The 19,983-nt window shown below is 33.4% G+C and overlaps 2 protein-coding genes and 1 long non-coding RNA gene across 6 annotated transcripts in view; 1 reads left to right on the top strand and 2 right to left on the bottom strand.

Annotated features, from left to right (window-relative positions):
• LOC111418513 (kin of IRRE-like protein 2) overlaps positions 1–19,983 on the top strand; it is a 301,789-nt gene that overhangs the window by 61,844 nt on the left and 219,962 nt on the right. The window lies entirely within an intron of this gene.
• Positions 12,697–14,891, bottom strand: LOC139432663 (uncharacterized). The gene is made up of 4 exons (XM_071201430.1): positions 14,761–14,891; positions 14,547–14,693; positions 14,365–14,493; positions 12,697–12,891 (listed from the first exon to the last, which is right to left on the bottom strand). Exons 1-4 carry the CDS (start codon positions 14,819–14,821, stop codon positions 12,785–12,787), a joined length of 444 nt encoding a protein of 147 aa, XP_071057531.1. The 5' UTR covers positions 14,822–14,891; the 3' UTR covers positions 12,697–12,784.
• LOC111421135 (uncharacterized) lies at positions 14,968–15,482 on the bottom strand. Its single transcript, XR_002707161.2, has 3 exons — positions 15,392–15,482; positions 15,184–15,315; positions 14,968–15,125 (listed from the first exon to the last, which is right to left on the bottom strand). It is a non-coding gene; the product is annotated as an uncharacterized lncRNA (long non-coding RNA).

Raw genomic sequence — 19,983 nt, 5'->3', positions numbered from 1 at the left:
GTGCAGAAAAGACTTCGTTAGATTCATTTTTCCTACAAGTGTATACACAAGTATGTTTTGATGAGATTAGAGAATAACAAATGTAAAATTCTAGTTGCCTCATATAATAGATACTAACAATACTCAATTTAGACACAAGAAATCAAATTTTAGATTTCGTCGCATATCAAAATGAACTTCTTTATATTTTTCTTTTAAAGATCGTAGAACTTTTGTACTAGTATCACAAGGTAAGTTTCGAGTTCAGCTTTGAACTACAACAACAGGGGTCTAACCAATCATTTAAAAACATAACCTTTTACAAAACAAGAGAAGAACGGGTTATACGTAATTCAACACAATCATCATACAAGAAATTCGAAACAATAAATAAAACTAATAAAAAGTTAGGGGTAAAAATATTTAAAAAAATGTTTAAACCCGTTATGGATGAAATTAAGTTTCACACAAATAAGATAACAAACATACATTAAAAAATCTCTTTGTTCACTTATTTAGTATGTGTTCTGTTTTAGGAATTAGTTAGTTTCGGCAATTATAGCACAAATTTTAATGTAATAAAACTTAGAAACTATAAAACAGGTCATGCGTAAAGTTCATCAAAGCGACCGCGAAATTGTGCGGTCCTTTATGATATTTAACTTCTATAACATGGGATAAGTCAATTAAAATATTACAGTGTTTAATAGACAGGCTACCGTGTGATGGTACAGAGGAGATAGAGTTTTAGCTGGATGGTGTTGCGTGAAATACGCCAAATTGCAACTACTATCGTTCAGTGTCAGCTGCTAACAAACCGCTTATAATTAACAAACCTGTGACAGACGAATTTTTGACCACTTTTTCGCTGTTACCGCGTAGAAAATTTAATTTCTGCTACTACCGAGGCTCTTTTTTTCTGGCGAATTCCGAATGATTGTCGTGCTGAAATTTGAGGATTGTTGAGTGGATCGTCACTTGTTAATTACATTTTCTCTAATACGTTTCTCTTGGTGTCATTAAATTTTCGAGGATACTTGGGTTTCGTGTTTCATTGCGTAGAAGTGATCCGGTTTTGGACTGTTCTCCCCGTTTTGTTGAAAACCCTTTACATTCAGTTTGGGGATTTAATACCTTAAAATGTATCCTTTAAGAGGCTACACAGTTATCTGGTTCTATCTGTCGGAGATATCTCCCGACTTTATCTCCAACACGTTTTTATTAATCCCGCGGGCGAATTAATCATTCTGAGCGGGGATTCGAAGTCGTAAGAACCTTGTTCGTGGAACTCTGTCGGTGGTTTTACTACAGAGCGGAGTCCCACTTCAATATGTGCGACAGGTGATCGGTAGAATCTACTTCTCCTGTCTAAACGGGAAACTCCAACAAACCAGGAGAATTCCTTTACCCTTCTTAATAACAGGATCCCGCAAATAGTTGGAATTTCGCACGTTATCCAGTAGAAATTGAACAGACCGAATTCGTAATCTCGGGATCTTTTTTATCGAATTCAATAAGTAAAAAGAATGTTACAGAGTTCTTAGGAATTTATTGGATGAGACATTCTAGAAGTTATTTGAGAATCCCAATCTAATTTAGCACCGATCAATTAAAAGTTTAACCTTCTTTTATTTAGAAAGAGGTAATTAATTCTTTGATTCATTTTCTGTTTCAGTACTCGATTTAAAAACAGTATGTATCTCTTGATAAATGAAAACATTGGGACCTGGGCGATTGCAGTCGAACGTTTTTAATCCAAAAGCAAATAAAGGCGCAAGTGGTGGTTCTCTTTTACAACTTTGTTCGGAATGTGGAACGACATTACAGTTGCCCAATGCATTTACGTACGTTGGAGGCATCTGTAACTATCAGTTCACAGACCACTACGTTGAGCGTTGCTGCTGTGCATTGAGGTAAAAAATTGCTCCACGATTTAGGAGAGTGTGACAACGGTTTTACGTTCCTTCGTGGCGATTAATACTGGGTTTTTCCACACAATTTTCCAAAGTTCTTAATCTAAGTTGAAATCAATACCGGTTTTTCTTTCTACAATCATTACACTAAATACTTATTATAACGGTTTTCCCATACTTAATTTAAAGATATTGTCCGCACATTTGATCAAAGCCAAACTGTATAACTTCACCGTTTAACGGCAACGTTCCAGTTCGTTTTTCGTATTATTCAGACAGTAAACTTCGACAAGTGCATAGTCCGAGATTGCAACTCTCTGGTGTTGGAGTGAGTTCTCGACCCAACCACTCGCAAACTCGATTTTCGACGACTGCGAATATTATATAAATCGGGCTTTACTTAATTAAAATTCGCGAACTTCGGCGCCTAATAGCCTCTCGAAGTCGTCCGGGACCACGCCAACGGGCGAATGCATTAGCGCCACTTTGGAAATTCTCACACCACGACGTCGACAACGACGCCACCGATGCCGACGCCACCGAATGTTACTGGCTGCATTAAAACTTTAAAAACCGGAAGCGAAAACAAACTAATCCGCAGTGATTTATACGTCGCCACAGTCCGCAATTAAAATTCTGTCAGCGTTTGCCCACTTTGCCACACTATTAGGTGTCATAAATTATGGATCAGTTCAAGATGTTCACGCACAATTGACTTCATCAGAACCAATATTACTCTTTAATAGTCTTTTATTAGACATTAAAATTTTGAGTTTTAAATTAAAACAATAAAACTTCAAAGAAACGTTTTAATTTAATTTTTTGTTGTTTCCTCCTGCGCAAAATATTAAATTATAATTAATTTTCTGGTAATGAGAATACCCCGAGGACATCGAGTACCTCTTCGCCGTTCGGACCACCGTAATTGCCGGCGTCCGAATAATTCATCATCTGGATGAAAGTTTTAATCCACGTCTGGCTTTAGGTCCAGGTAATTAGCGTGTATGCTAAAACGTTTGTCGAGAACTCCAGCCAAGTTCTGCAATATGCAGGCCGTAAATCACGAATTGGCCATGCACTGACTACTGGTACCCACCCTGTGTACATTAGTCCCATTTAACAGTTTCAATTAAAGCAACGGAAGTTATCTACTTTACTAATAAACTAAATTCACAGCTATTTTTAGTTTCATTTAATGAGTAACATTAGAAATCAAGATTGACGTATGCAGAAACTGAATAATATAGTAATAATTAACTTTGTTTTTATGCAGTATAATTAATTTATAACACAATATGAGACTTTATAAAGTCCTCATTTATATAATATATTTCAGTATTAGTGTTGCTTTTGATACTATTTCAGCTTTTTTGTATATGTCCAACAGAATTACATCCTTCTTTTCTCCTCCTTACTTTAAGACATCTGCGTGTTTTCCTATTTATTAATAGCTTATGCTGGGAAATTGTTCTCCAAGTATTCCATTTCTCAGGATCAAATCATTTTCCAGAATCGAACCATTTCCCAGGATGTTAGATTGAACTCCACAATTTCCATGAGGTTTCATACAATTTAACGTAGTTCTCCATTCCCGCCTTCTTTTGCGGGTCCACTTCACAATGTCTTTGATATTGCATACTTTGCTGCTGGGTCCTTTGCTTTTCTTAATTTTCATAAATAGTATTAGTGATGGTATCTCGTGTAACTATCATTTGTATGCAGATGGCCTTCAACTTTATATTTCGTCAACTGTTAACAACCTCCCAGATGCTTTGTTGCATCTTAACAACGATCTCTCTAGCGTACTTGAATGGTCTAGACGTCATGGACTTATCCTGAATCCAGGTAAAACGGAAACCATTGCATTTGGCACTCGTCCCTTTCTGGCACAATTTAAACCCTTCAACTGAGGCTTGGCGACACCGTTATTCCGTTTTCTAATACGGCCAAAAATCTTGGTGTGGTAATGGATTCGGTGGTGTCTTGGCGGTCACAAGTTCAGGGAGTCTGTAAGACTTCTGTTTCCATACTTTGAAAAATCTTCGCTGCTACCTTCCTCCTGTTGTACGTCGTAGTCTTTGTTATTCTCTCATTTTCCCATACATTGATTTTCCCAGATCTTTTAGCGTTGTGGAACGATTTGCATGCCGTTGTTCGCAATGCAGCTAGTTTAATAAGTTTTAAAAATGCCTTGAGGCGCCACCTGCTATCTCTTGAACTATCTTCTTCTTGACCTATACGTGTTTGTTTTCTTCTCTAGTCTGCTTTTCATCTATCTTTTACTACACTTTTTTTGTGTCTATTTCCTTCCTTGTAGTAACTGACTGTCGATCCGTTACATAACTCAAATATGGTCATTCGCTCATTTTTATTAGCACATCATTTAGTATTACTTTTTTTTGGTAGCCATAATTTATTTATTTAAAATTACATATACACTGTTACAGTTAGGTCTCTTGGAAGATATCGCTTATTGCGATAAATTGATCCGTTTGTCTTGATGTCTATATTTGTTATGAATTGTATATATTTATGTAAATATTTGTTTTAGAGGCAATAATCATTATTATTATTATTTTTCCATCTTTTATGATTCCACACAGCGTATCTTGTTAATGACCTTATGACTTCATCTACACTGTTCTGAAGGTTCTTTTTGTGGTAACATTTTCTGCTTTTGTCTCTATTGCGTATGTCATGACATGTCTTATACATATAGAGACAAATAGTTGTTTAGCCATATTACGCTCCTCGTTATTTGAGCTATAACTTCTTCTTGGAGATTCCTGTTGCTCGTAATATTGACGCCAAGATCTCTAAAATTCATCACCTGTTCTATAGATTTGTTGTTTATTCCTAATTTGAAACGATGTGTCTGCTGTATTTTGTTTTTGACACTTAGATGTCTGTTTATTTCATCTAAAAGACAACATTTTCCGTATAACAAACTATTTTCAGTTCTTCGTTTCCTAAAATAGTCCTTTCCAGCTCTTTTCGCATCAGTTATCATTTTTGTCATAATCAAGAAGAATTAGACTACCGCATTGCAGTTTTCGGGAATTAGAGAAAATAGTAATATATTAATTTTTAAACTCTTTAAATTTTTTTTTGCTTTTCTAGGTTGAACTTAATTTTCACTCATTTTAAAAAAATCGATTGTAGATATCGCATTACAATTTTTTGAAATTACTGTAATAAGTTCTAGCTTCTAAATGACAAAAGTAGTTCGTGAAAATATCTTTTCGTTCTTGAGCAAAACATTTTTAATACACTTGATTACTCTTAATTTTATAGGATAAAGAATTTGTTGCAATGTTTTCAAAAAATCGCATAAAATCTATTTTTTATTGAATCGACTTGAAACTATCAGCAATTATGTATAAAGAAAACTCTAAGCTTTTCATTGAAAATGAGTGTTTTATAAAAAATCATTTCGTTTTTGAGATATAAATTTTTAAAGTCATTCAATCTTTTGTTGCTTTTTTAGGTTGAACTTAATTTTCGATAATTTTTTAAAAATCGATTAATTAAGATATCGCATTGCAATTTTCGGAAATTATAATAAAAAGTGTTAGCTTTTAAATGAAAAAAGCCAATTTTGGAAATATCTTTTAGTTCTAAAGAAAAAAATTTTTAAACACCTTCTTAATTTTTTACGGTAGAGCATTTGTTGCAATGTTTTCAAAAAATCACATAAAATCTCATTTTCAACTAATCGACTTGAAATTGGCAGCAATTATGAAGCAAATTGTAGGCTTTGCAATGTCAACGAGTATTTAAAAAAAATCACTTCGTTTTTGAGATGTTAACTTTTAAACTGAATCATGTTTTCTGGGTTTTGTAGGTTGAACTTAATGTTGTAGTCATTTTTAAAAAATCGTGGAAAATCGACTATTTAAGATATCACATTGCAATTTTCAGGAGTTATAGAAAAAAGTGTTAACTTTTAAATGAAAAAAGTCGATTTTGAAAATATCATTTACTTCTAAAGAAAAAAGAATTTTAACAGAAAAATGTTTTTCTTGATTTTTAGGGAAGAGTTTACAAACACAATGAGTACTTTCAATGTATTACATTTTGTTGTCGTTTTTTATTTGCTAATTCCTCAATCTCTGATGAGAACCATGGCTGTTTCAGATATCCTTCTCTTTCATTTAGAATTCCCTCATTGAACTGATCTTTTAAGTCCGGTACAACAGCATTTCCAATTCTAGTATTAAATTCTCAATCTCATCAACTCATCGTTTGTTAGAATATTGTCAAATACTGCTTGAAAGCATACTATGTCGAGAACATAAACGCATATTATGTGGGTAGGTTTTGTATATTACAGATGCAGTATCACCTCTATTGTGCTGTCATTAACATATTTTATATTGTTGCTCTTGTTTTCGAATCTCTCGTGTAGCAGGATACCAAAGCCAGAAACTGCTCCCTCGTTCTTATCTTTACCGCTATATAAATGTATAGTCGCCGAATTTGGTGTTTTCTTTTTCATTGTTTTGTTACTTTTATCCGCATTGTCACCCTCATAGAAGTCTCATAAGAATTGGTGCACCTTAGTTTGTCTGGGATCATTGCTGCTTCATCTCAGGTGTTGGCATCAATCTCTGTGTTATACAGCAACGGTATGTTTTTTTACATTTTCAGGTAAATGTTTTCAATAAGATTCCTACAACCACACTGATTATATGTTTGTTCTTTAAGTTGTGATGATTCTTCCCTGCTTAGGAATAATGTTAAATTTATGTTTTAAAAATCTTTACAAATAATTTTAGTACAATCATTCTTGTAATCTCACATTTGCAATGAATATAATTCCTAAAAATTACAATAAAAGTTATTATATATATTTAAATGAGAGGTAAATAAGAGTAATTTATACTATACAAGAATGATTGGGACTCAAGAAGACGCCTCTACCTCTAAATCTCATTTCGTCAACCCGTAATCGCAACGTTACAAGTTCATATCTAGTTGCAATTAGAATCTCTTGGTTCATACAGGCAGCCACCGCTGGCATATGTAATGAGTCCATTCAGCGTGGTGCCGATTCGCTTGTTTAATGTGCTCCATTGTTGGAGGATACGTGTATGTCGCGACTGTAGCTGGCACGAACACGCTTGAATTTTAGTTGTGCTCTCACATATATGCGACTGTTACGAGGGGCGGATCGAAAATAGAAACATCGTCCCAAATAAAACAACCTTCAAAATACGGGTGTTACGAACGGATTAAAAATATATCATTCATTTCACGTTTTGCAGTCGGACCATGGCGTTAAGTGAAATGGACTTGTTAAGATTTGACACACAGCAACGGTTCTATTTCATACGAGACTCGTGCATTTCCACTTCATTTAAGAGTCGAGTCGAGTGTCAAAGAAAGCGCAACTACGTTTGATTTAGTCTCGAATGACAACTTGCATTTAATAATGCATACCTATTGTATTTGAAACTGTAACTTTGTAACTCAAATATCACTTGTCGCTTTCAATTGTATTATTCAATTGCACGTTCTGTTACAATTTAAGTGGAAATTACACAAAGTTACGGGAATTTTCTATTGAAGATGCTGTTAATTATATCTAATTGAAATAGATTTATCTCGATCGAGATTAGATTATTAGTTAATTAATTAACTATGGGATTAAAGCTCTTATGATTGATTATCTGGATGTAATGATTGGATTGTTCTAATACACGAATAATTTATTTGGTAATTAAGTAAAATAATGATAATAAAAGTGTTTAAAGTGATATCTTAAGAGAAGTTTACCTACATACAATATTTAATAAGAGGCAAATCACTCAAGTTTATGGCCTGAACTCAATTTTGTCGGGAACGATCGACGCGGCATGGTTTCATAAAGCCGGCTAACTTTTAACTGAACTTTTATTTTGCACTAAAGTACGAGCCCGGCATCTAAGAGAGCCATAATTCTAGGCTTTACCTCCGCCTAACGACTCGTAAAAATGGTAACAAGTTCAGAATTACCGTTAGCGTCGCGACGACGACGTCGTTCCAAAATGAACAGTCACTCGATCGGCATCGTCGTTTTCTTCGTCCACGTTCGTTCCACCGTTTTCTTAAATGACTCGATCTGTCACATGCCCTACTTCGAATGTTTCTACTTTTGCTTTTCAGGAAAACTTATTCCCTCGAACTTTTACGAATACACCATTTTAACTATCCACTCGGGACGTAGTTTTTAGACTTGAGTATTTTTTTCGTATGCAAAATGTAAAATAAATCAAGCTTGTTTAAAAGTTCTTTTTTATGAAAGGGGAAATATTCGCATTTCAAAATGAGAAAAAGTAATTAATTTTTACCTGGAAGCCGTAGGGCGCTTTATGCTTTATTTAATGCGCACCCACGCTCCAATTTTCCATGCGATTAGCTCTTTACAAGTAAGCACTGTAAATCCGTGAACACACAAACGGCCAAAATCGAGGTAATCTGGTGGGATGTACGAGCTGTCTGACGCACGCGCCGTTATTTCATGAATTATAGGTAATACAAAAGCATTTTGAACGGCTTGTATTGGGATATTAGTCCGCACTAATAGCAGGTTATGCAATAATATTCATTGTAACACGAATGCATTCAACATTCAACAAACGTTGTTGAAACAAACATGAAGAGGTAAATCTATGTTCCAAAAGTGATTAATTTGATTATTATATTACAACGTTTACAAGAGTACTACTATAGTATAAATAACTCAATATAAATCCATTCGGTGTCGACACATAAATTTTACTCTGACGCATTTCTACTCGTTTTAAAAAATTACCGCGGCGAAATCTCGTGGAATTTCGTCGGTGGAACTAGAACGAACGATGCCGTATCGGTTGTTATCTACTCCCGCTTCCGGTTAGGATATGTTTCGATTGTAGCGGAAGCTATTTGTTCTTTTCGTACCGATTGAACTCGAGGGCGTTCTTCGGATCGACGTCCCATTCTGAGCATGTCTACCCCCGCTGCGGTTGAACGTGCCCTGTCTCGAAGCTTTTCCGACGAAGAGAGCTTTGAACGGCAGGAGGGCGAAGGGAAAAAATGGTAGCGATTATCCGGGATAAATTGTTTCGAAAATCTAGATTTAGTTGCCGCGTTAACGGATGACCAGCACGATACTTGATGAGGGCTGATAATGTTGTTGCTGACAGGGCAGTAGATTTTTTTATGGTCCGAACATAAATCAAGAAGTAAAGAGATCTATAAGAAATGTGTAAGCTTATTGATTTACCAGGCGTAATGAGGCAATTTATTTACACCCCGTTTTTTATGTTTTTAACATGTTGACTTAATACGTTTGTGTAATTTGAAGGATTATTTCCCACGATACAAGGTGGTGGTACACGTTCCTGCAGATCACCACCAATTTCAGTCTCTTAGTACCAGCAAAGTTCCATACCTACGGGAGTATACCTAGACATGTGTGCATGTAATCGGCTCAAGTTGTTAAGCAGCTTATGTAGGCAACACCCAGTCTATTCCTAGTAACGTGAGCTTCAGAAGGTTGTCCAATTTAGTGGTATAATTTAAGCATAACAACTACAACGTTTTACGATTTAAGTATCAATATGTAAATATTATTTCGGACGTACATAGTATTAGGTGTCATGTTGTATATCTTAGACATATAATTTAAGCTATTTTGAAATTGAATTCGTTATATATACCATATTATTAATATCATTAAAGACTATTCATCCACTATAAATTAAAGAACTCTCTTTCTTTCTGAAGGAGGATACAGATGATCATATCATCATCTTAAGAGCTGATAAGAGTTAGATTACATACGAAAATTAAATAATTTACTTGCTGATCGGTCTATGCCTACTGCCACAACTTTTGCTTCGAATCCTACTTCCAATATACAGAACAGAACCAGTTAGTACTTAAAAGGAAACACTAACAGAACCAGTACCTTAGTATGTACATTTAAAAATTCAACCCTCCAGCAATTTGGTAAAATTTTGGAAGAAATCCATATCCTGGATGACGTATCGATACTGTTCTTTTTGAAATTTCTATCAACTTTTTAAGGTTGTGTGAAAATCAAGAACACATGTGTGCTATAAACTTGGGACCCTCCAAAGTTTTGAATTGTGTAACACACCACAATTTACAACCCTGGTATTTACCGGTTCAACTCTCCACGAGATGATAAATAAACCTAGTAAAACGTTGTTGACTCTAAAATATTACTTTGATGTAAATAATAGGATTTTACAAAATGATAAAAGTAATTTTATAGCGATATTGATTTTCGTAAGGATATAAAACTCTAAAGTACTTAGATAGCGCTATGAAGTTTAAAGATAAGATGAAGAATTAAGAATTAAGTTTTAGAATAATAACAAATATTTCTAAAAAGACGATTAATCTCCTTTACTTAAGCAATATTGAATCACACTTACGATACTTGAGTATTACTTGGAGATCACCAGTTTAGAGGGGTAATTTCTTTAATCTTCCAATATGACTTAAAGCAAAAATTTTGCACAATTAAAACAACTAATTTTAGCTAATTAGTTATATGAAATTCTCGGTATAGAGTGCAGTAAGTAAAGTAAACAGAGCAGCAACTGGAGTAGAAGGTAGTAAGTGTAAAAATACTAAAAGATAGTTTTGGCAGAAACCAAAAAAGTACTAATTGTAGATGAAGAGATGAAACAGAAGTCTAGAATATGGTAATGTGATTGAAATCTTTAGAGAAAAGACATAGTAATGAAAACAATTAAAATCAGAACAACCCTATATCAGAGGCAACAAATTCATAATTTTGCCAAGTGCTTAAATGTTGTGTTCTTAAAAGATATTGGAGGAATTATTGTTATTTGAAAGTGCCAAAAGTGCTGATGGGAGATTTTTATGCGTTATGGTCATTTTTCTGTGATTGATAGGGGCAAATCATATGAAATTAAGGAAATAGTAAAGATCGGTTTTTGATTAACTTTTTATTTTCAGAAACCATTTCATTCAAGAAAACCAAAAATAATCGTTTTATAACATGAAACGTTTCATTCTTTTGCAATCAAGATCCTTACTACCCTTTTGTTCAATGTACATCCTTCAGATAGTCTGCACGCGCCAAGTTATTTTTAAATAGTACACAACGTCTAAATCTTGTTAATAGATTCTACATTGAGTTATACTAGGATTTGTGTTTTTCAGTAGCGTGTCACGGCAAGTTTAACTGGCATATTTTTGCTGAAAATGGTATTCTCCCCACGTTTTTTGCTTTCAAACGGCTTATATTTCAATAATACTGTTATCAGTGTCACAATCAATTGGTGTATTGGGAATAACAATTATTAAAAATAATTTTTGTGTTAGATTACGAATACTATTATCTTTGGGTTCAATCTAATTAGGTCCCTAAATAAAAGAAATGTTCATCCTGGCTGAACTGGCCATGCAAGCTGTTTTCTACGCAAGATACTAAGTGTTAAAATATCATTTAACATTGAAGCAACAAGTAACTTATTCTGTTATCAATTTGCACGCATTGTTGCTTACTTTAGACGTCACTTGCCAGTATATTAAGCTGTTATGCATTTCCAGTAAAAGTTTATGGTTATATGCCCATTGCGGGTATATTTCCATTGAGGAATCTATATTAACTATCAGCTAGTATTGATAACAGAAATGATATAGCTTTATTTCTAATACTTTTTCCAATAATTTTCCGCGGAGTTTTGTAATTTGGCCTTATACTAGTTGTTATAAAGACCGAAGGGCAAATACAGACCTCATATCACAAAATTTATATACTTTAGCACACAGTTGTTTCACTTTAGCCCTACAATTACATTTAACTATCAGATTATATTGTACACAAATGCATTATCGTTTGACACCAAAATTTGCTTCAACGCTGAAGATGACTTTTCAATAAAATTCAGGATTTTCTGCAATTTTCAACAGAGCTTCAACGAGCTTCAGTTCTTGAGTTAATTTGATTTTATAGAGTGTATGCCAAGATCATTCATGAACTTCACTATGATAAATATATTAATCATCACTGGCGTTTTGTCTTTTAGAAGCTTTTTTAAAAAGCTATAGTTGGAAGCTCTTGTTGTAGCTATTAATTCTTCTCTTGCATTAATCAATTTCAGCCTGTTTTTTTAAAGCTGACTTTCAGACACATTGTACTCTTGAAAGTCTAATTATGTATAAAATCATTGATCGACATGGTTATGGCAATGTACATTATATGTACTTGATGTCCAAATAACCTTCAAATGATTCATGGTAATTCATCAGAAATCATCAAACAACAGAAACCAACCCAATTAAGATATAATATCTCGGTGGTGTATGCTGTATTGATACATAAATGCATATAGCTTACTGACTTCAATAGTAACAATTCAATTATAAGCAAGACCCCGTTGAGCGAAATGTTTTTAGAGACAATATTACATCCTATTTAATTTTTTTTACTAATTGTTTATTTTTATCTATCAGCATTAAGAGATTATTTTCCATGGTGCTATAAAAACCCATTATCTACAAATATATTAACAATACATTAAAACAACGTGGGATTCCCACAAAAGCTGGAAAATCCATTATTTTCATATTATGACAGAGGATAATTTGGGGCTTCATCAATTATAATTATACAATATATATTATTAATTATTACATATTAATAATAACATATTGTCCAGTTGCTGTGTAAAACAATTAATCTAAACTACTAATTGCTTTATAAATTAACATCATATTCAATAAACATATTTTATAACACCTAATAAATATAACTTATTTTAATGTAAATTCTTTAATAACCTTTTTTTATTTTATTAATTAATTAGAACTGTAAGCTTTGTGTTTTATTTAATGATATACAAAGAAATGATAAAATAAAATGTTTAATTCATGTTACATTCCGGACATACTAAATTTTCACCAAGGCACCAACACGAACATTTATCATCTGGGTTAATTTTATGATCTTCTTGACCAACACATTCGTTACCTTTAATTAAATATTAAATTATGTATTATTAAATAATAATAATTATGGCACAGTTTAACAAAATTTCAACTTAACTCTCCATTTGATATACTATATGAATTGGATTTTATTGGATGGTTTATAAAATAGGTCATAATAACTCGACAGCCGTTTTAACTTAAAAGATTTTACTCAAGGGGGAGATTTTGTCGATCAAGAACACATAAAAAGTTCTAAAGAAAATAAATCTTCTCAAGAGAAGTCATTTATCCAGGAACAGAGTCATTGAAAAATGATTGTGAACTATTTTTTATGCTAATATTATTCGCGTAATATATTATATTCGTTTTATTCGCGGAGCATGTATTATGTTGAGTTAGAGCAATTCAAACTTTATGCTTGAATGATTAAAGATGTCATTGATGTGTATATTTAATTTTCATTACATTTGCTTTAAAATGCATTTTATTTCAGCACTTTTTTTTCAGAGGAATTTTGCTCTTGCAACTCTATTCCAACCTTAAAAATCTCTTTTCATTTAGGTGATAAAAGATTTTAAAAAAATTCTTAAATTTATAGATTAAGTCATTAAACAATGTTGAAAAAAATTCTTTGTTATCTATAAAGAATTAGCATCTATAACACGATTCTTAGGCAACAATGTCTATTTTCCTAGATTGTGAAAGTCGAATTAATTAACATTCATTGACTTGATTAATTCCCCAACAAAGAAGTAGGGCATTTTCCTTTCTAATTTAAATATCTTAACTTAATCCAAACTCAATGTTTAATTTGTAGCGGGCCATCAAAATGTTTGCTTTTTAAATCTGTAATGATTTATTTTTAAATCCTCAAAACCCGTTAATAAATCATTGACGTAAAAATTCGATTTTTATGGCTCCGAAAAATGCTGAGAAATGCTACAAGTATGTCGATTTCTTCATGAATTTTTAATATCTTAATGTGTGCTTTTCTCTAACCCAGTTTCTATAGTGCTGTAATGACTACAAGCATTTTGTCGATACAACTCTATATCTTCGGCTACAAATACTTCGTGTTGCCTATCGGGCTAGTAAAATAAATAATAAATCTTAATTGTTTGAGCCAACCATTTATAGTCGATTAATAAAGAAGCAGATGATACGGATTATAATTTAGTTTCCAGGAAAGCTTCATTATCATACATTTTAAATCTTTTGAAGCTATTACTTGTATGTAATCTACATTTTTTTATTACAAAAAACAATGTGGCATATATTGCTGTATTGTAATCTCTTCGATATTACCTCCATCCACTGTATATTTAAAAATATTGGCTATTCTATTTAAACATTTTTATGTGTTGAGCTCAGAATAAATGAAAATGTGTTTTTGTACTATAACAGAAGGCATTTTTGATTAAAAGTTTTTCAAAGCTGTACGATCAAAAAAGATATTTCAAAGCGAAAATAAAGTTGAAATCCTATCAAACTAAGTAATAAAATTAATTAATACTTTGTGTAAATTCATCAGTATCTGGAACTAATGTAGTACACACAGGACAAATAAGACCCTCATCTCCACACCAGCAAGTACACGGATCATAACGATCGATAGCATAAATTTTATTTTCATCACAAATCCCTACAAAGAAATATAATTATCTTATGTAGATAATGTAATTAGATAATTTTTACCTCCAATAGAATAGGTGGTTGTTTCTGGTGATTCTGTATCTGTTACACAGTCATTGCACACAACTTCTTGATTTAAACACCAACAAGAACAAGGATCTGATTCATCTAAAGTGTAATAATCTTCTTGGCCTTCACATCGATTGCCATCTAAGTATAAGATCAAAGTTAAAAATGTATTAATTTAATTGTTGTATTCAAAATTAAAAACGCTTACCTCCTTGAGTGTTAACCAACGAAACAAATACAAAAACAATTACGATTTTATTAAGAAACATCTTTTTTCAAATTGTTTCTTCATTCATATTCATCAATATAATAAGATTTTTTTAGGTGGAGATCATCGTGAAATTTTAAGTGCGTATTGTTTTGTTGATAGCATCACTTCATTTTATCTGATGTATATATTAACAAACAATTCAACTGATTCAAAAAGTAAATAATTTATTGATATCTTATTAAAGATATAAAGTACATTTTACTTATAATTGATTAAAAGTTTCGCAATTCTTGATACGCATCTTGGGTGATGTTATTCTTTGTTATATCTGGGTGTAGATTCTGGATAATCGGTAATAACATCTAAAATAAGTTAAATAATACATTTAGTATCGATGATTAATAAAGTTTAGATACACACCGTTAGTCGTAGCATCATAACATTGCGGACAAAAAACTTTTTCGTTTAAACACCAACACGAACACGGATCTCTCGGGTCTAAATAGTGGTAATCTTCTTGATCTTGACAATTACTATCATCTGGCCATGGACCTACAATTTTGCCATTTTTACATCCATTTACTTTGAAATAAATCTAAATTATTATAAAAAAATAACCATTTATTACCTCCTCGGCCGTAAGAGGAAGCAGTGGCAAAAGAGAAAAATAAAAAGAATGTTATGACTTTTACAAACATTTTGTATAAAATGACTTATCTTACTCATACCGCTGGTTTTATTTCGGAACTATTTATCTAATCATTTTTTACCTCCGATAACCTCATAAACATCCTTTTTGACCGGCTTTCGTGATTTTTGGCATCTTTTACTGCATTTACGTTATTACCTCGAACGCGAAGATTAGAAGAGAAGCTATAGAGTTAATTAGATTAGATAGTGCAGAAGAATTATTAGATAAATTAGTAAATAAGGGTGAAAGATTTGACTTAAAAACGGCGGCATCATTATTACCAGCGATGAACGATACAGAATCCACAACGACACAATTAATTGACGCAATCGAATTATATGATTCTATGCTTGATGAATTGGGTAAAATGCAACTTATTCAATACGTTTTAAAAACTAGACTTAGTGCTAGTGCAAAATTAAGAATAAATTTGGCATATAATACAATTAAAGCATTAATAGATGACATTAAACGTCATTGATTGACGAAAAAGTCTGCAGCTTCTTTATTTATAGAACTTCATAGAAATAGACAAAATAAGAAATCGACTGACACCTCAATCCAAAGGAACAACGGTCATCACAAGTATTCTGTATTGAAAATCTCTTTTTCCAACAGTATCTAGTTTTTTGCCGGTAGTGCTTAGTGCTTTACAAGCAGTATTTGGAGTTTTACAAGCAGTATCTAGTCTTTAATTAATAGCGATCGTACTTCTGGAATGAATATCTTGTAATTTGTCAGCACTTTTTAGTGTTTTGCAAGAATTGTCAAGTGTTTTGTTAGAAAGTCTCTAGTATTCTACGTTGACAATGTCTTCTGCCAGCAGTATCTAGTCTTCTGCCTGTAGGTTCTAAGCTTTTGCCAGCTTTATTTACTTTTTGCAAGCGTTGCTAAATGTTTTATTAATAGTATCTAGTTTTATACAATTAAAAAGTCCTTTGCCAGCAGTATGTAGTCTTTCGGGAGCAGTATTTAGTATTAGCGGTAGGTTGTTGTATAATTTTAATAAACTAAAACTAGAACTAACACTAGACTAGGAACTGTGCACCTATTCCCGGGATGTAGCAGTTCTCTTAGATTCTACGATCCTTGGCATAAATGTAAATCAAAGTAAACTGAACGCAACGACCAAGTAAAAGAGATGCCCGAATTGAAAGTTTTTTCATATAATGAACTTTTGGTTATAACAGCCACTCCCATATTAGTCCATCATAACGTTGATTTTGCTGTAATTCCTAAGTTTATAGATTACATTGTAGAAAGAGATATGGATATGTGGAACTATAAAAATGTTAATGTCATTTTGAAATTGGAAAGGGAAATTGTGGGGCATAATCAGCCGTAATAAACGCCTGCATAGTTGGAATAGAGCAAATATGCAAAGTTTTGCCCATTCCATACCAATAGCAGAATTGCTTTGGGAATGTTGGCGGGTGAACAGTTGCAGAGCGAGATTAATTTCATTTTTGGTTATTCGGTGACGGGCTTGGACGCGATTTTCATTAATCAACCGTTTTCCACTGGCCATAATCCCTACAAAAGCTTTAATTCCGCGTTTCGCATTATAATAATCCAGCGTTTAGTGAATAGTTTGGATTTGAATATCAACGCGCTTAACAAGTACGCTCAGGTCGTAGCTAGGCGTGGGTAAATGGGAAGGAGCGAGTCATTCGAGTGCATTTGGAATAATTTCTCAAATTCCATGGTTTTATTTCGTCAAATATTTATGCGCATACATTTGCATAAACTTCAGCGGCGGTAATCGCGCGTTCTTAGCATGGTCGCCTAACGACGATGGCCTTCGATGTTTACTTTTTCGGTTTACGGACTCGCTTTAAATTTTTTCGTTTTAAAAAGTAAATAATTCTTATTCTAGCTTGCGGCGGGGTTGTTTTTACGGTGGAAATAATTTTCCAAGCGTTTGTAAATTTTGGAAATCAGACCGTTTCAAGTGCCGCATATTTTATGTAAATAATACCAAAATATTCGCCGAATAATATTTTCCAGAATTGTTTTTGTAATAAAATTCAATTTAAAAATATTGGTAAAGATTTATTAAAGGGAATTCTTAAACTAAGTTTAATGTTGTTTGCCAGTTCACACCGCTAATAGTCGTAATAATAAAACGAGGCAACTCAGCAGCTCGCGAATCGCTTAATTTAATTGAAAGTTTTATCATTCCTTCCCAATTGCCATCTTAGTCACTACACAGACGAGGGTACTTACAGGTATTCGCGACAGCCTTGGCATTACTTTTGCTGTCCCGATTGCTCTGCTCGCCACTGGCGCAGAGTGAACCTCTTCTACGCCAACATCCACTTTAAGTAATTTAAATTGCCGTTTATCTTCTTCTCGTTCGACGAGCAGGTCGACGTCGCTAGGCTAAAGAAACCACCTTTAGCTCCCGCTTTTGTGTGGCCCCCGGAGATCGGTCCGTCATTATTTAAACTTTAATAGACGGCCCGAAATTCGAAGTTTTATCTCGAAGCGAACGTAGAATAGTGTATCGTGTTTCGTCCCACGGTGTAGCGCTCTTCGGCAAACAAGTTAACGACATAGTTACGAGCAGGTCATACATCAATGTTTTTCCAAGTCTACGTTAATGGTGAATCCGCGGTATCGTCTTTAGGGAACGACGTTCACCCGAACCTCTCGTTATCCGCATTCGTCAACTACTTCTTCCCAACCTTGTTATAGTGCATATATTTTGTATATACATTTTACCGCGGGTGTCAAGTTTCAATATATCAAAAATACAGGATTATAAAACGATACTATATTTACACATCAACCGGAATGTAACTAAGCTTACGTAGAAGCGGATAGAAGAACAATTAAGAATGCGCTGACGTTAAGATGAATAAGCAACGAACTGAGACATGGGTATGATGGATAAGGAGCGAGACGTTGATGTTAGTAGACGAATATAGATAAGATTACGTAGTGAATGATGAGAAAATAGTTTTTGACATAACTCAATCATGTGTATTTTAAAAATATTAATATTTTTAGATAAAGAAATTGCTATTATTTATTACTGTAATAGTTCAGAAAGTAGTTTTGAATTCATGCAGCAACCCAAATTCAATTGAGAACTCTGATTCATTTGAATTAAACGCAAAAGTTATTGTTGTCTTAGATTGATCATGATCACGTTCATCTTGATATTAATCATGGATTGTTTTGATTTGTGTACTTTGTGGTTGAGTTGTTTAGGGATTGGATTCTTTTGACTCGGAGATATGTTGTGAAAAAGCGATAGCATCTACCACTATTACTAGCGGTTTGAAGTTGAGCTTTTATGTTGGCTTTTTTTGCACTTTGCCTTAGGATTAGATTGACTTCCTTTGAAATTGGTAGAGTTAGGCAAGGGTTGTGTTGCCTTACTTTAGGTTGTGTTACTTTGTGGTTATGTTGTGTTAGGGATCAATTAAGTTGTTATGAATTTGGATTACTTTATGTCATTCATGCTTTGGACTTGAATTTACTTTTAGCTTTGATTGGCTTAGTTTAAATTTGGGTTACTTCGATGTTGGCTTGATTTTGAGTTGTATTACTTCATTGTTGAGATATCTTGAGATAGGCTTAGGAACTATGAATTAGGTTAACGTAATAGCTGAATTGTCTTAGGGTTGCGCTGGCTTGAGATAGGTGACGTTTTAGTTTTGTGACTAAAGAGGTTTGAATTGCTTTGAGCTAAGGTTGGGTGACTTTGTGTTTGAGTTTGTCACCGTTTGGGTTAGCTTACTTTTAGTTGTGCTACTTTGTGATATAATTGCTGTTGGCTTGCTTAGGATTTGTAACCTTTGTAGTTGAGTTGTTTTGAGGTTGGTTTACGTGGTGCCGGTTTATTGAGTTACCTGGAGATTGGCTTGAGTTGCTTTGAAGTCGGGTTACTTTCTACTTGAGTTGATTAGGAATTGGATTGACTTGATTTGGAGACATGTTACTTTGTAGTTGTGTTGTAGCTAGGGTTGAGTTGCTTCGAAGTTAGGCTTCGAGTCAGTTTGGAATTGGATTTACTTGATTGCTCCTCAGTTTGATTGAGCACAATCAGCATCTCCATAACCCTTCAAGTTACTTGTATATTATATAAATTTTTTACATGCATAGAGCTCCCAATCAGGCAATAGGCTGCTTGTATTGTAAGGCTAATTATGCTCTTTTCCGCTTTACATGCTTTACTTGGTAATCGCAATGGTGCTATTTATATCTAGAAGCGGTTGATATTTTTGCAGTTTTTTTGTATAATTGCTATGAACTTTATCCTCAAATTAATCAAAAATCAATAAGACCTATGCCATAATAGAAGAAAAACATCAAGTTGATAATCGACAGTTGCTGCATTCACAAACATAATATAAGCGAACTCGAGTTCCAAAAACATTGGTACATAGACTGGCGTAATGCCAAAAATTGTCAAAATGATTCAGAGGCTATCCCGACGCTAAAGCCAGCAGAAATTGTCTTCTTCCACGTATTGTGGGTTTTAGGCATAATTTCTTTTGAGGTGTTGATGTCCAGAATTC

The sequence above is a fragment of the Onthophagus taurus genome, chromosome 1 (assembly GCF_036711975.1).
Source record: "Onthophagus taurus isolate NC chromosome 1, IU_Otau_3.0, whole genome shotgun sequence".
Classification (NCBI taxonomy): Eukaryota; Metazoa; Arthropoda; class Insecta; order Coleoptera; family Scarabaeidae; genus Onthophagus; species Onthophagus taurus.
Note: the sequence above shows the minus strand (reverse complement) of the source record. Positions and strands in the feature narration are given on the sequence as shown.

Excerpts from the sequence above, each read along its gene's own strand:
- LOC139432663 (XM_071201430.1), bottom strand. The coding sequence starts at position 14,821 with ATGTTTCTTAATAAAATCGTAATTGTTTTTGTATTTGTTTCGTTGGTT. Across the intron at positions 14,494-14,546 it reads AACCACCTATTCTATTGGAG|GGATTTGTGATGAAAATAAA; the intron begins GTAAAAATTATC and ends ATTTCTTTGTAG. Across the intron at positions 12,892-14,364 it reads TACTGATGAATTTACACAAA|GTAACGAATGTGTTGGTCAA; the intron begins GTATTAATTAAT and ends ATTTAATTAAAG.